Source organism: Dunckerocampus dactyliophorus, chromosome 15 (assembly GCF_027744805.1).
Source record: "Dunckerocampus dactyliophorus isolate RoL2022-P2 chromosome 15, RoL_Ddac_1.1, whole genome shotgun sequence".
NCBI lineage: Eukaryota > Metazoa > Chordata > Actinopteri > Syngnathiformes > Syngnathidae > Dunckerocampus > Dunckerocampus dactyliophorus.
The window spans coordinates 27,692,677-27,708,964 of NC_072833.1; the positions used below are offsets into that span (position 1 = coordinate 27,692,677).

The window sequence follows — 16,288 nt, forward strand, 5'->3', positions numbered from 1 at the left end:
GAATCAATGCACCATAATCTTTACTTTAAAATGGCATGTTTTGTATGGGACACAAGTTTGTTGTTCAGCAGACAGAAAAGACGAAAAAGACGCGACGCCATTTTAGTCGCCAAGGATAAGGTAAAAAAAAAAGTGTCGCAGCGGTGTTAGGCATTTATTTTCTAACACGTCGACATTTTGCAGGTCCTTGAATGACCACAGGCTTCGCGTGAAATCGCCGAAAATACATAAAGTGTTTTGTTTACCGCTGAATTGGTTACTTACTTCCTGTTTTTGGTCCGGGGACTTGCAGGTACCAGGATGAAGAAAAATGCCAGGATGAAGGACGGTCACGCGGTCTGCGGGCCAGCCGGTTGCCAGTTACCCAACATATCATTCATTAAGGCCGGTATCGTGGCTAAACTAAGTAAAAGTAAATGCACGTTTCCAGTCACATTTAGACATTGCATAAATACTGTCAAGGTATTATGTCACCATCTAAAAACGAAACAGGCTTGATGACAGCTGGATTAATAGCTTTACAATTTGTAGGATAATCACATTTGGCAACCACGTACTCCGCTTGAAAATATCTTCCGCTGAAAACATGCATCTCTCTCACGAAGGCGGGACAAAAATGAAATTAATATTACAAATAAAAACTATTTTAACATACATTTTGAAAATATAAACAATTTAATATGTTTACATATACATATACAAGCAAACGGGACTACTTTCAAAGATCTCCTGGTTTATCTGTCAAAGGTTCCGCTTTTGTTTGTACCGGAACTAAAGACGTACGGAAAATTCAAGTTCCGCAAGTCTTAACAAGAGAAAAGCGGACAATTATCTGCTTTATCTGTTACGAAATGGCAGAGAAACCAGTGCGAGTGTAAGTCAGACAAGTAAACAATTGTACTTATTCTGTGATGCTCCTAACTGATGGAAATGATGCTCTACTTTGACGAAGCTAAATTGAGCACATTGTATTTGTGTGGTGGCACTGTAAGCTCACGCAGTGTACTTTCTTTCATGAGAGTTTACTGAAAGCTGGTGGTTTGCAGTTTGGTGTGTGGAGACGTGGAAGGCAGGCTCGGTGCTGTGTTCGACAGAGTCCAGACCATCCAGAAGAAGACAGGACAGTTTGATGTGAGTTTTCTTTTTCCTTAAAAGCACCACAGTCCAACATCAGTGAGGTCCGTGAACTTGAAACTTTCCCACAGCTTCTGCTTTGTGTGGGAGAATTCTTTGGGTTGACACCGGAAGCCGAGGAAGAGTGGCAGCAGTACAAAAGCGGAGCAAAGAAAGGTTGAAACATCACTTGAGCTTTCTTGAAATGCATCATTCCAACTACGGTGCTTCCTCAGCTCCCATCCACACGTACATCCTGGGCGCAGCAAGCCAGGAAACGGTGAAGAACTTCCCGAGCGCCAACGGCTGCGAGCTGGCAGACAACATCACGTATTTGGGTGAGGAACATCTTCACGCTTCGCATCTTCATCCTGGCTCCTTCAAAGGCACCTCCCCATGATCTGCAGGTCGCCGTGGTGTGTGGACGGGCGTGTCGGGCCTGCAGATTGCCTATGTCAGCGGTCGGGAAGCCCGGCAGCAGCCGGCCCCTGCCCACTGCTTCACGGCCAAAGATCTGACGGCGCTGGTGGCCCCCCTGACCAGCAGCTCCCAGTTCAGAGGCGTGGACATCCTGCTGACATCGCAGTGGCCCAGGGGGGTGTGGCACTTCGCAAACAACCCGGTAAGGTTTGGAGCAGATCTCAGTCAGCTGATTTTTTAAAGACACGCTTGTGACAGGAAGTGGACACAAAGTCTTGCGGGAGCGGCATCATCGCAAACTTGGCGGACAAAGTGAAGCCGAGATACCACTTTGCTGCACTAGAGGGCGCTCACTACGAGAGACTACCTTACAGGTGAGCTGATGCTCTTGAAATCGGCACAGCTGGCACAAACACATTTCCACCTTCTCAGGAATCACGTGGTTCTGCAGGACAACGCACAGCACGTCACTCGCTTCATCTCCCTGGCAACAGTCAACAATCTTGCCAAGAAGAAGGTGCGTTACTGTTACCCGGCCGCTAGTTGGCTCACTCTGACCTCTGTGGCTCAGATGGTGCACGTTTGTCTCCGCAGTACCTGTACGCCTTCAACATCATTCCCATGAAGACCATGGACCAGTCGGAGCTAGTCAAGCAGCCTCAGGACGTGACGGAGAACCCCTACAGGTGCGGCGCCCAAGACGGGAAGGAGGCGTTAAAGAGCAGCTTGGGAGTTGCAGCGGAAGAGGTGCGAGTGTGATGATGTATGTTGTCGACGTCCTGGTGACATCTCCGCTTCCCTCCTTGCCGTTTGTCCAGGAGCCTAGCACGCAGTTCTTCTTTGACCTCAGCAGCAGGCGGGGCCATGGCGGCGCTCGGGGTTGCGGCAGGAAGAGGCCGGACTGGGATGGAAGAGGACGCGATGAAATGGGACACAAACAACCTCGCAGGCACCGTGAGGCGGCTCTCTGATGAGTGTTAGATTAGCAGCCTCCACAGCACACACTTGATGCAAATGTTCTTGTGTAGCACCTCCCCCTGGGCCCTGCTGGTTCTGTTTGGCCAGTCCTGAGGTGGAGAAACACCTGGTGGTCAGCATCGGGACACACGTGAGTACACCACACCCTTCTGGAACCTTCTTAGTGGCTGGCTGTGTATCACGTGACATCTGTCTCAGTGCTACTTGGCGCTGGCCAAAGGCGGCCTGACCCCGGGTCATGTGCTCGTCCTGCCCGTTGGCCACTACCGGTCTGTGGTGGACCTGGCCTCGGAGGTCCTGCTGGAGATGGACAAGTACAAGGTGGCGCTCAGGAGCTTCTACAAAAGCCGAGGAGAGCGCTGCGTGCTCTTTGAGAGGAACTACAGGAGCCAGCACCTGCAGCTCCAGGTAGGAGCCACACTTTGAAAGGTGGCGTTCTGGAAGGTGATGTTTTGTTGGCGTCAGGTGGTCCCAGTGCCGCTTGACCGCTGCACCACCAAGGACATCAAGGAGGCCTTCATGGTTCAGGCTCAGGAGCAGCAAATGGAGCTGATGGAGATCCCACAACACAGCGACCTCAAACAGGTAAGGCGCACGCCCCTATGGTGACACACCCAACATCATGCCCTCCACGTGCTCAGATCGCCCCGCCCGGGACGCCATACTTCTACGTGGAGCTGGACTCGGGTGAGAAGCTCTTCTACCGCATCCAGAAACATTTCCCGCTGCAGTTCGGGAGGTGAGAAGCACGGCTGTGACCTTGGGGCTTCGAGGGCGCAGTCCGCCTGACTGACATCCTCCATCTTTGTTTGAAGGGAGGTTCTGGCCAGCGAGGCGGTGCTGAACATCCCCACCCGAGCCGACTGGAAGGAGTGCAAACAAAGCAGAGAGGAGGAGGCGGCGGCGTGCACGCGGCTCAGAGACCACTTCCAGGCGTACGACTTTGCCCTTGACTGACCTTGACTTCATTTTTGTAAATAAAAAACAAACTCACTCTTGATAGATTTATTTGGTGTTTTACAAACATGTAAAAGAAAGTAAAGAAAGGTTAGCTACGTAAAATGTTAGCACTCAAACTAAAACTCCTTCGGCGCTCCCACCAGAGCACAACATGAAAAAAGGTCAAAGTTGAAAAGCTCGGGCGCCACACGCTCACACGTCCCAGACGGCCATCCCGCGTGCACCCAAGCGTGGCCAAGTTAAAAGAATGTCAAGGCGTGAGTTTGGCGGTTTAGACGAAGTCTCTGGACCTCTTGATGGCACAGCAGAGCATCATGCTGAAGATCATCCCAAAGATCTGCCAACCACATCTCATTAGCACATGACCATTCTCGGCAGTCTGTCGGCCCCTCCCACTCACCATGATGACGCCGATGCCGATGCCCACTCCGCCGATGATGTGCAGCTTGTTGTTGAACATCCCGCTGATGGCAGCCGGGCAGCTCTGCCACCATGAATGCACGTCAGCCACCATGTTGACATTTCTTAATGCTTTCATGTCAGTGTTTGCTGTAGTTACCACGGTGACCAGGACGTCCAGGCCCTCCTTCCTGGGGCAGATGTCCTTGGCGGCGTCAATGACAGAGCCCGTGGGTCCGCAACAGTTGAGCTGAAGACGAACCATTGGTTATTTTGATTGACATCGCTAACAGTTCAGTTGCCAGTAGCGAAAGGAGCGTGTGCTCACTCCAAAGTGGATGAGGCGTAAGGTCTCCTTGAGCGCCTCCTGCCTGGTGTCCTTGTAGTTGGCGTATGTCTGCTTGTAGAACTCAGTCACATCGTTCACCACGCGCTCCTTGTTGGACAGACCCCAGATGCCGGCGGCCACCTCCACGGCGAAGATGAGAAGCAGGAAGAGGAAGAACTGCAAGGAAAAAAAGAACCACTTTAAACAAAAGTTTATTGAATGATCAAACAATGAACAGAAAACCAAACTCACCAATGCCAGCATGCATGGGGACTCCTTGATGGCGCCGCAGCATCCCAGGAAGCCCACCACCATCATCAGAGCGCCCGCCGCAATCAGGATGTACACGCCTACCAGCACACACGTTAGCTTTTTTTTAAATCCACAATGACCTCAGTGCCGAGGTCACGACCCCTCCCACTGAAGAAGAGGTCGGATGGACACAAAGACGCATTCCTACCGGGGAACAAAGACGTCCCTGTCCGCGTGAGGCGGTGGCGGACGGAGTGCATCGCCTCGCTTTGTTCACAAACTCTCCTCAACTTGTCTTTGTGTCAACACACCATGACCTCATGTCTTCATTTCTCATTTTAACCGTTTTTCCGGGGGTTACCTCCCCAAGACCCACCACCAGCCATTGGCAAAAAATACAAATTAGCTTGATGTTCTCAAATTTTGAGTCAACATTTGCAATAAGTATTGTAATTGGATAAGAGCCAGAACCCCCACCTTATCAATATGCCTCACACTCGTAAAAGTATAACATGTACAGCTGCTCCCCACCGATGCTAACGTAGCCAAACATCTACAATGCATTTCAAAAAGACAAGTGCACTTTTTAAAAATGTTGTCCATCCACAGTGAGAGACAAACGTGTCTCTTTTCTGTGCCTTCTGAAGAAGATATAAAAACAGGTAAAAAGAGGCAGCTAAAGAATACACGTAATGAGACAACACCTACTCTGCCTATTCAACCCCCTCCAGCAAGGTTTTCTATCATGCTGTGAGCATGTAGTAACAGGTTCATTCATAACCGGGAATACTTGCACTATTTTGGTCATTTTATGCATTAGCTGAACTTTCCAGAAGGCTTTATAGGTGCGTCCCATTACGTGCATTCCTAGCTGCCTCTTTGGATCACAAAATAGACACGTGTTCATGTCTCACAGAAAGATGAGCAAAATTCCAAAAAAGTGCACTTTTCCTTTAAGGGCAAATGCAACACTTGAGGAAAATATCATCAGCGAAGCACCAAGACAAACTTCTGGTGAATGACATGGGCTTTTTTTTTTTTTAACACAATAAAAGATTCAAGTTAATTGTATTAAAAGCTGATTGTCTGAGCTTTTTATTTCATTGAATGTAAGGAATGCTGACATGAATTCGTGAAAGGTGAATGTGCTAGCTGCCACCTACAGGACTGAAGCTGGTCTACACCGCGTCTTACCAGTGAAGAATACCGAAGGAGAGTCCTCGCCCTCAAAGAGTCCTGAGGTTCTGGAGTCGAATCGCAGCCAAAGAGCCACAGCCAGGACGCCGGTACCGGCCAACTAAACATGACACGTATGAAGTAAACACACGGGTCAAATCATCATCATCATCATCATCATCATCATCATCATCATCTATCAAGATGCCTGCTAAGGAATGAAGACAAACATGGTGCTCCTGGTCCTGGCTCGCCCAGAAGAACCGGATCCAGACGGGCCTTGTGCCTTAAAAAGACACTTTGAGAGATTTCAATGTTTGCTAGTAGGATGAAGAGGAGCGTTGTTGTGATGCACACCACCAGAACGACTCAACATCTCCACAGAAACCACCAAAGACCTTCCATCAGTGTCTACACAAGTTCCATGACACCCCGCCTGCAGGGACGCCAGACACCACAACACCCTCCTCACCGATCCTTGTCTGCATTCAGGACATTTAACATCAGGAATGGAAAAGAAAAGGGACTTCCTGTCGGTCACATGACAGCTAAACACACACACACGTAATGGCTCAACAGGAAGCGCAGTAAAGCTCTCCTGCAACTCGCAGAAGACGTCAGGTGGACATACCCAAAAGAGGAAGTTGAAGACAAACAGCAGGTACTTGACACACTGCAGAGCCCCCATGGTGAACCTTCAGGAAGATCCCAACACCTCAGTCTCGCAGTACAGGAGAGGAAGAGGAGGAGCAGGAGGAGGAAGGCTTTTGAGGGAGCAACAGCCTATCCTAACTCATCTGAGAGGCCAGGGGGAGGGGTTGCAGGCGGGGGAGGAGGCCATCAGACACCAGGTGAGAGTAATCAACAGCCACCTACCTGCCTGCATCTCAATCTATCGATATCAATCAATCCATCCATCCATGCATATTTAGAGTAGGAGGTCATGATGAAGATAACGATGATGCTTTGTTTCCAGGCAGTCAGCTCATGTTTGTCTGATTGAATTCCATTTCCAAATCAATAAAAACAATCATCATCGATTCATAGTTAGAAAAGATGAACAAGTCATGACAGCTGATGATTGATTACGTCGACGTCGATGTCAAACGACGCCCTCTGGTGGAGGAGATGACATCAGCACGCATCTTGTGTGAAAATGACGCCGCTCAGTGGGGAAAAGCCTCAAGTGCAATGGAGAGTTTGATGTGCCGGTGACTTTTCAAAAGTCACCGTGTTACATCCCAAAAAACATCCGAAAAAAACATCTCTACATGTGACACAAACACGTGCAGATGTTTGTTGCAATAAAATAAAGGTATAAAAGTCATGAACGCAAATAAGCCCTTCCTCCTGCGTGTGAACCTGACTGTGATTGGACGTGGTGATGAAATGACGCAAGAGCTGAAGATGCTTTCCAGTATTTTTGAATATGTGATGAAGATGATGTGAGTCACTCACCCAGAAGATGAAGTTGAAGATGAAGAGCGCGTACTTGACGCAAAGCTCCCAGCTGCTCAGAGCCGTCATCCTGATGCTTACTGCTTAACGTCCAGCTGCAAATAAACTCCACCTGACTTGGACTTGCAGAGCAACTCCGTCGCCGTTCGAGGGCGTGTCTTCGGCTCGCTTCGGTCGTTTCCGGAAGCGATCGGCGAGAAGGCGACCGCAAAGTCTCGGCATCGTCCTGAAAAAAAGACCCAAATTGACAGTCTGCTTTTTTCTTGGCTTCTTCATGAAGCATTGACATTTTTAATCAACGTGATTGAAAGGGTGAGCCACGTGAGCTGACGGTGTTTTGGGAATGATTGACAGGTGAGTATTTGTCGCCTATCAGTGATGAAGGCGTGGGACATTCTGCCGTTCAACCTAAAACATCACATTTTTAAAAAAACAAATCATGACTAAGATGTGTGTGAGCTGTTCCACAAAAGACTCAGTGTCCCTCTGACAAACAGCATTCATGCTCTGTGCGTGTGCGTGTGGCTGGCTTTCCTCTTTTTGCTCTCCAAAACAAGTCGGCCTTCATGTCCACACCGCCTCACAATGCTTCCCTTCACCGCTTTGTGTGTGTGCGTGTGCGTGTGTGTGCGTGCGTGAGGAGCACAGAGGAAGACGAGGCAGCGAGGGAGGATGAAGAGGACATTCTCTGCATGGTTTGAGGTTCAAGTCAACAAAAAGTAACACAATGCAACACAACAACGTTATAAGTGAACACGCAGCCCACCGCCCTCCTGTGGCCACTTTAAGCAACTACAACATAGCAAACGTGCTGTTATCCACCAAAAGTTACATTTCTTACAACTTACTTTATATTTCTAAGCTGCTGACCTCCACTTGTCTAAAACTCACTTGTTTGTTTGCTGGACATTTCACGCAAACAGCTATGGAACTACAAGAATGACAAGGCAGACAAGGACACCACACCTCAACAGGTTTGCCATCCACTAGTACGCCCAATTTTCCACTTCCCCCCCAAAAAGACAGGTGTGTTGTAGATTTATAACACCGGTTGTTGGCAACACACAGGGCAGAGGGATATCTTCTATGCCGCTTCTCCTCATTAGGGTCGTGGGGGTATTCTGGAGCCTATCCCAGCTGACTTTGGGCGACAGGCGGGGTACACCCTGGCCTGGTGTCCAGCCAATGGCAGGGCACATATAGACAACCACTCCCATTCATACCTATGGACAATGTAGAGTCTCCAATGAAGCTAACATGCATGTTTTTGGAATGTGGGAGGAAACCGGAGTACCTGGAGAAAACCCCCCCACATACACGGGGAGAACATAGAGATGCCCAACGGAGAGTCCAACCCAGATCTTCCATATATCCTGACTGTGTGGCCAACATGATAACCACTCGGCCACTGTGCAGCCCTGGCTTTTTAATCATGTAAGTGCTTTTATCTTCTAGCCAATCAGCGACCGACCTCATGGTGCATGGACCAATCAGAGAGCAGTCCTGCTGGATGCAGGATGATTGGCACCACTGAGCCTTTCATCATCTCTATTAGATGTTCATGATCTTTGTAGGTGTTCATGATCTCTGTAGAGCAGGGGGGGCCATTACGTCGATGGCGAGCTACCGGTAGATCGCCAAGGTAGTTTGGGTCGATAGCGTAAACGTCACTTTGTAGTTGTCATATGACATCAGTCAGCTGACATTAAGCTCCCCTCCTGATTGGTGCTTTCAAGTTAACATGAAGATGCAACTTTCATCTTTATGATTGTGATGATGGATGAACTAACTCTGTGCTAAGATGTCTATATGTATAACTAAAGTTATCTGTTCACTTGTAGCGGCTAGCTACAGGTACGTAGAAAAAAGTGTATTGTTTACTGGCTTTGCTTGGCGTCATGAACTCTACTCCAGAAATCAGTGTTTTCTACACGTTGGCTTCTTAAACTATTATTTCATAATGAAATTAAAAATGTGCCCATTGGTGAAACCTTTTCAATATGTTGCCTTGACTTGGGCTGCATTGTCTTCTGCATCATCATTTTACATTCTTGTATATGGCTAATATTTGATAGCAAATGCTAACTGGATGTAATACATGAACTGTGTGCCCTAATGAACGTTCCATTGCTAATGTGACATATTAGCAGTACTCACTCACTAGTACACAACTATTTAGGACTTATGTGGAATGATCTTTATTTCCATATTGAAGTGAATTATGATAGCAACTACTTTGAAGACCTGAATAAGCTTCATGCACACGTCTCCTAACAAAAAAAGAAAACCACATGAAAAACAAACTCCCCAAAACTAGCTTAATTAACAGTAATAACTTTCGTGAGTTGTCTTCAAATGCTGTACATAATACAGAGCACACAATGGCATGAAATGTTTCTTATATTCACATTAACACATTCAAACCTTGTTGCCACCAGACTAACATACCTCTCCCACTGATCTGTACGTAAAGAATCTAGATAGACCATACGTCGCATGCGCCCGTGCAAGCCGCTGAAGCCACAGAGAGGCCATCTTACCACTCACATTTCGTACGTAGCAGACTACATTGGCACAGCGTACATCAGGGGTCACCAACGTGCCCACGAGCACCAGGTAGTCCCCACGACCACATGAGGTGCCCGCAAGCCTGCTTTTCATTCAGGTGTTCAGTTAATAATGAAAGAAGAGTAGAAAGAAATGCATTGTGAAATACAACATGTGAGTTGTGGACACCAGCATTTTGTTCATGTTCTGGTAAAACAAGCATATTCGCTTTGTTTGGGTTTAAAATAAGCTCTGAAAATAAATGTTACAAAAATGAGTAGCTCTTGGCCATTTTCATTTTGTAAAAGTAGCTCTCACAAGGACAAACGTTGGTGACCCCCTGCTTTACATAGTGTACAAAGCAGATGAAGAGGCTAACACAACATCTATATTTGACATTAAAAAGCAGGGAGATTCAACCTTGGTCCCTTAAAAACCATTTGATACGTTATTCTCTATCTTTTGGCTATATTAAATGTACTTTTTCCCTTCCAATTCTCATTGCCTTTGGGACAAAATGCTACTGTGCACCCTGGCTCAGCACTCCCCTATAGCAATGATAGTTTTACTCCTCTAGAAAGAGATTTTCATTTGAACTGCATATCCCATCCCTTTTTTCCACTAAAATCCATGGTCATGATCCTTTACTTTTTATTCTTACTTTCATACAATTCACTATGCTCTCGTCTGTACAAAATATGAATCATAAAAGAGACAAGTTTTAAAATCATTTTACATTTTGATGATTATTTTAGTTTGTGTTATGAAATAGAAATAAGCTCTTTTCTGATATAGAAATATATTTGAACAAAAACCACAGGAATAATATGTAATATAATATGTAATAATATATAAACATTGTCTCTATATGGGGCATCATTTGAAATTCGGGTAAACAAACACAAAAAAAATGTATTTCTTGATATTTGCAAGCAACCTCAAATGATTTAGTAGTCTAGTGGTGGTTGTTTGTTTACATAGCCCCCACGGCCCCCCATGTAAAGCCTTATGACTCAGGTATGGTATGATATCCACAGAATGTTTAAAAATGATCATAGAGTCCTTATGACTAAGCTCAAGCACACCTGTTGTGCGAGGTTAGTGTGAAGACTAACCTTGCATTTAGTGTGAGTGGCTAACAAACTAGCAACACACTTAACAACTCACAAGTTCTCACATAAGTCCGACAAGTGTTTCTTGGGAGTAGCAATATGGCGGCCGTGTGGCTTCACAAGTCATTGACCAATGGGCTATCCTGATTCTTTTAGTACAAATCAGTGACACCTCCTCAGCAGTCCAGAAGGTGACTGAAGAAATGAATGACATCACAGCAATGTCAAAGTTCACACAACAAAAAGAACACAAATAAAATAAAGACTGCCCATAAAAAAGGTGCTTTTAACACCAAATACATACGTGAGAAATGAAAAATGAATTATTGGTGAAATTAAATTAACCGAATTAACACATCGGTTACATCCTCCCCTCCTAGATTTCACCAAAATTCAGACAAAATGCTTGCTTATATATTCAGCATACATTCAAAATAAACTTTGAAGCAAAACACGGGAACAACTGATACAACATTTCCAAAACCGGCCAGAATTCATGAAGTCACTAAACTTTACCATCAGCTGTATAAGCTACCTACTAATGTAGGTTCAGGGAAAACTTAAGGGTGATCAAGCCTCAGTTCCTCTTAAATTAATATGATGCCCTTTACACCATACAACTTCCTGCCTACTAATTGTGTATAACCATAATCGGTCACAATGTCCCATAAATGCAAAAAACAGTATCTACTGATGAATGTACAAATGTGTCTCATGGTCGAACTATTGTCACCGTGTCATTGCCTGTGACACCTGAACATAACTGGGTGTCTGAAAGCACATCTGTCATGAGTGATGAGTCTGTGTCAGGTTCTGCTACTAAACTGTCCAAGTCACTGTCTCTGCTTGGATGGGTGTTGTCACTTGAGGAGCTCTGGGCTTGCACATCTTCTAACTGCTCTTCCTGGACCAAATCCAAAGTACCTTGGCTTGACCCGTCTGTCTCAGGCCATCCTTCCCTCAGAATGTCCCCTGATGTACTCATCAACCAATCACCTGTCCTGTCTCTCATGTCCTCTTCCTTCAAAAAATCCAGATCCTCAGACTCAGTGTGACGCAGTCTTTCTCCCGGTGTCACCACAGGCAAAGAGCTGATATCCAAGACCAAATTACGGTGCACAACTTTTATATCACCTTTATTGTCTTCCAGCTTGTACATGTGAGTCTGAAGGTTCCTGTCTTTGACTGTGTACACAGTGTCTTTCCATTTCAAGATTCAAGAGAGTTTTATTGTCATGTGCATGGTAAAACAGCAGTAAGACCATACAATTTCTTCTTTCCCTTCTCATTTTTGTTCGCAATGAGGACTCTGTCACCTATGTTCAGGTAAGTGCCTTTGACCTTTCTGTTATAGCCTTTCGCTTGCTTGTCTTGTTCTTTCACAGCATGTGTTTGTGCGATTCTTGCTGCTTCATGAAGATGCGACATCAGCGTTTTTACAAAACCTGTGTGATCGACAACAACAGGATCTTGCAGCACCTGCTTGAACATCACATCCACGGGAAGCCTTGGGACTCGCCCAAACATGAGCTGAAATGGTGCATATCCTGTAGTCTCATGAACTGTTGCGCTGTATGCAAATGTTAATGTTTGTACTTGCTGAGGCCACTTGTGTTTCTGTTTGAGAGGAAGCGACCGTAACATGCTTCCAAGCGTGCGGTTGAACCTCTCAGTTCCTCCGTTCCCCATAGGATGGTAGGCTGTAGTGTCTGATTTTGAAACTCCCGCAAATCTTAGCAGTTCTGCTATAAACTCACTCTCAAAGTTTGCCCCTTGATCGGAATGAATACGTCTCAGGAAACCGTACACACAAAAGACGTGATCCCAAAGCTTCTTAGCTACTTGTTTTGCTGTCTGATTGACACATGGGAACGCATGGGCAAGCTTGGTAAAGTGGTCCGTTATAACAAGAACGTCCACTGAGTGCTGTCTGTTGTCCTCTGCACTCCAGAAGTCCAAACACACTAACTCCATTGGGGAAGAAGTCCTGATGCTTTCAAGTGGGGCTCGAGCTGAAGGATCAGGTGTTTTGGCCAGAATGCACCTTTCACAGCACTGGACATACTCGTTTACATCAGAGAGGTATAGAATTGACTTTGTGTCAAAAAGGTATTTATGACATGTCTTGATTGATTTATGACCCCCTGTCATAAAAGTTTATGACATGCCCCTCCCCCCACCCCCCACCCGCACAACATCAAAGCGTTTTCACACCTATGTGACGAAGATCAAAGCGTTTTCACACCTACGTGACATGTTTATGTCATGGCAATAAAACAATAAAAGTTTATGACGGGCCAATAAAACAATAAAACATCAAAGCGTTTTCACACCTATGTGTCGGGAAGCAATAAAAGTTTATGGCATACCAATAAAACAATAAAAGTTTATGGCATACCAATAAACCAATAAAACATCAAAGCGTTTTCACACCTATGTGTCAGGGGTCAAAGCATCAGGAAGCGGACATGCGGAAGTCATAAAACAAACTCACAAATCATAAAATCATTCCCACGTGACTGTGTTTTCTTCCGGCTGCGTGTGGGGGGAAGCCCCCATTCCCATACCCCTCCTTTCCTAACGACCCCCCTCCACCCCCACCACCCCCAAGACATCCTCCGGCCTTATCTGGGTGTGTCTCAGCATGTGTGACTGGGGCCCCCAATACCGCCCCCCGCCGGCCTGTCTGTGTGTCTCAAACATGGAGTTTTCCCATTGAAACATTATAAATAATACTGCTAAAACATTCAACACATTGCATCCTTAGCTCACACGTCCCCATTCAAACCATTTAAATCAGCCAATTACAAAGACAGTCAAAACACTGAAAACTCGTTTTTACCATAGTCCCATTGAAACAATAGAAATAATACTACTAAAACAGTCAAAACATTACAACCTTAGATACTAGTCTTTCTACTACAGCTATTTTGTTAAAAATTGTATTTTCTTAAAAAATATCATGATTACCTGTCAGCGTCCATCCACCAGCCTTGTTTCTTCAATAGCAAAGTAGAAATGACCCATCTAGGCCACTCCCTCCTGCATCTAGACCACTCCCCCCAACCGGCCGATACAATTACTGTTGAAAAGGTCATGGGCTGAGGAGGTGGGGGTAAAGGAAGGAGGCGTGACTTTGTTATTTACTTTAGAACGTGAGTAATATTTTAAAGGGCGTTGATGGGCGTGATGAACGGGCTGGGGGGTGTGGAAATGTGTGAGATGTCTTATATAACGAGGGGTGTTTGAGTCAAACTATGAGTGATTGTTCGAAAAAAAATGGTGGTGTTCAGGAAAAAGAGTCTGCATCTTGACGGGGGACGCCTGGTGGTTAGTGAGTTTAGAGGCATGGGAGTAGTTCCCTTTGTGGATCTATACAGTCATGAATATATGGAACCAGAGGTTACGCAGCTGAGAATCTATTCTACTGAATTTGAAAAACTGAAGAGCTCCATTCAAGATTTCATCGTTTACATGCAACATGTGCACGACCAAGGGGATGTAGGACTTACGAGAATGTTGCCAAGTGTAGCGGTGAGAACGGATTCGCTACTGCGTGAAGAGGGTGGATCTTTTCTCGTCGATTGTTCGAGATCACACATCTGGCTGCTGGTCAGATATGCCACCCCTGCTGCTAATACTGCCAGACCAAGGACAGTTCTGGAGAAAGAGCGGGATTTCCCAATTCACCTGGCGTTCAAGGTGGTAGACTTCCCAAAGCTGGCTGATCTCTTGAAAGAAATTAGTTTGTTTTTCACTCAAGACAGTGTGAAGCGGAGGCATGACCTGCTGGGGAAGAGGTTAACCACTCGAGCTGAAGACAATGCTGGAAGACAGAAGATGACTAGTGATAAGAGGCGAATAAATCCGATCACCGTTTTTGACAGAGAACTGGAGGTTGATGGTTTGGTCGGAAGAGGGCCTGTTTGTGAATTAGAGACTGATTCCGTGTGATTCTATCACACATGCTGGGCTCCACCTTCTACAAAGACCTACCAGAGCCCAGCCTACCAGTACCGCCTCCCACAACCATCGTCTCTTTGGGCGAGAGGCCTACAATATCCTGCAGACTGTGTACGGATTTTATCAAGCCTAGAATTAACATCCCTGCGTGCTTTTCTCTATGTAAATGTTGATCATTCAGTTTTATATCAAGGTTTAATGCTTATTAAGTAAATAAAATATACATTTGAATGTGGTGTTGTATATTCTATTTATTTATTTATTTCCAACACAGTACTAGTATACAGCAAGTACCCAAATACAAGAATGTACTATATTCTATTTATTTATTTATTTTGAAACGCATCAGTCTTTGCCCCCTTTACCTAGTCTTTGTGAAGCTTTGATCAACAGGGCTCCTCTTGGAACTTCTTCTCCTGGCTTGTTTGTCATGAATGAACATCCTGACTCGGGTCCATTTGGTGTGACTTCTCTCGGGAGTCCATCCTGGCCGCATCTCCATTTGGTCTGCTTTCTTATGTTAAAATGTTTTGCATCTCAGCATGATGTATTGGACTTGTAGAGCTTTCCTCACACAGCCATGCTATCCCTGCAGCGTCTTATCTTTTAATCAGCACGCTAGTGTTATGAAGGACTAAAGGAAGGTAGACTTACAACCATTTGGGCTCTGTTAATAAAAATAAAAAGTCTAGAACATACTGTATAAAGGTGATCTAAAACGATAGATAGTGACTTTGTTAGGTATGTGTCCTTCTGAAAGCCTTTCCTACAAAGGAGTGTCTTGATTGAAAAGTGTGAATGTTGGTCATTAGCAAACCTGATTGTCCTGATGCATACATTTGACATTACAGGGCCAATTCCTCCCCCTAAAGTGGATGCAAATACTGTACATACTGTATGTTGGCTAACAGAAAGACACACATATACTGTTTACATATGACCAATATCATATTTATTATCATTATGTATATATTGGCACTTAATGCACCCGGAAAGATTGGTCAGAGGTTGTTATTATTGTTATTCATTGTCTAGTTGTCCAGATATGATGTTTTGTATGAGTTCTATTTATTATTTTCATTGTGTCCTTTTTAATCACAGTTAATTAGTACATATGTGTACTATTCATTTTGACTTCTCTTTTACTTCTTTCTTCATTTTTTCTTTTTATTCCAGTTACAACACGGCGTTCAAGGGGTTGGTAATGACACAATATATGCATGCTACCCGTGCATTCTGTATGAAATCCTACAGAAGTACTGATATGATGCTACTTCAGTTACACATTTGACGAATACATCACTAGCAGCAACTTTAAAGGTTCTTTCAGTTAGATATGCGTATGTGCCTGATAGGACAGGATGCTCCATTTGTTGTATAATGTATAATCATGCCATTCTCTCAGCAGGGGTCGTAAGCACAATACGCTTTTTTTATTTATTTAATTTCCAAACACATCGCCGGTATACTGTAAGCATTCAAATACTAAAGCAGAGACATTATTTGATTTAAAAAAAACAAACCAACAAACATGCCCTGACTTGTCTCCAGGACATGGGGGGCCTCAGGAGGCAGGCTATGC

The 16,288-nt window shown here is 45.2% G+C and overlaps 2 protein-coding genes across 6 annotated transcripts; one reads left to right on the forward strand and one right to left on the reverse strand.

Annotated features, from left to right (window-relative positions):
- The first annotated feature begins 130 nt into the window (after positions 1 to 130).
- Positions 131 to 3,505, forward strand: cwf19l1 (CWF19 like cell cycle control factor 1). Of its 2 annotated transcripts, XM_054800372.1 has the most exons (14): positions 135 to 874; positions 1,047 to 1,131; positions 1,206 to 1,290; positions 1,350 to 1,451; positions 1,521 to 1,735; positions 1,792 to 1,907; positions 1,966 to 2,050; positions 2,128 to 2,280; positions 2,352 to 2,487; positions 2,562 to 2,641; positions 2,710 to 2,919; positions 2,977 to 3,096; positions 3,153 to 3,250; positions 3,327 to 3,505. In XM_054800372.1, exons 1-14 carry the CDS (start codon positions 681 to 683, stop codon positions 3,466 to 3,468), a joined length of 1,821 nt encoding a protein of 606 aa, XP_054656347.1. In that variant the 5' UTR covers positions 135 to 680; the 3' UTR covers positions 3,469 to 3,505. The 2 variants fall into 2 exon arrangements, with proteins under 2 accessions (XP_054656348.1, XP_054656347.1); XM_054800373.1 differs by having other exon boundaries at positions 131 to 874; positions 1,350 to 1,740.
- On the reverse strand, positions 3,502 to 7,555 carry LOC129194882 (CD9 antigen-like). Of its 4 annotated transcripts, none has more exons than XM_054800375.1 (7): positions 7,085 to 7,555; positions 5,645 to 5,747; positions 4,451 to 4,548; positions 4,199 to 4,375; positions 4,031 to 4,120; positions 3,872 to 3,955; positions 3,502 to 3,808 (listed from the first exon to the last, which is right to left on the reverse strand). In XM_054800375.1, exons 1-7 carry the CDS (start codon positions 7,151 to 7,153, stop codon positions 3,743 to 3,745), a joined length of 687 nt encoding a protein of 228 aa, XP_054656350.1. In that variant the 5' UTR covers positions 7,154 to 7,555; the 3' UTR covers positions 3,502 to 3,742. The 4 variants fall into 4 exon arrangements, with proteins under 4 accessions (XP_054656350.1, XP_054656353.1, XP_054656351.1 ...); XM_054800378.1 differs by having other exon boundaries at positions 5,614 to 5,747; positions 7,085 to 7,133; XM_054800376.1 differs by lacking the exon at positions 7,085 to 7,555 and adding an exon at positions 6,258 to 7,067.
- Between the last annotated feature and the right edge of the window lie 8,733 nt (positions 7,556 to 16,288).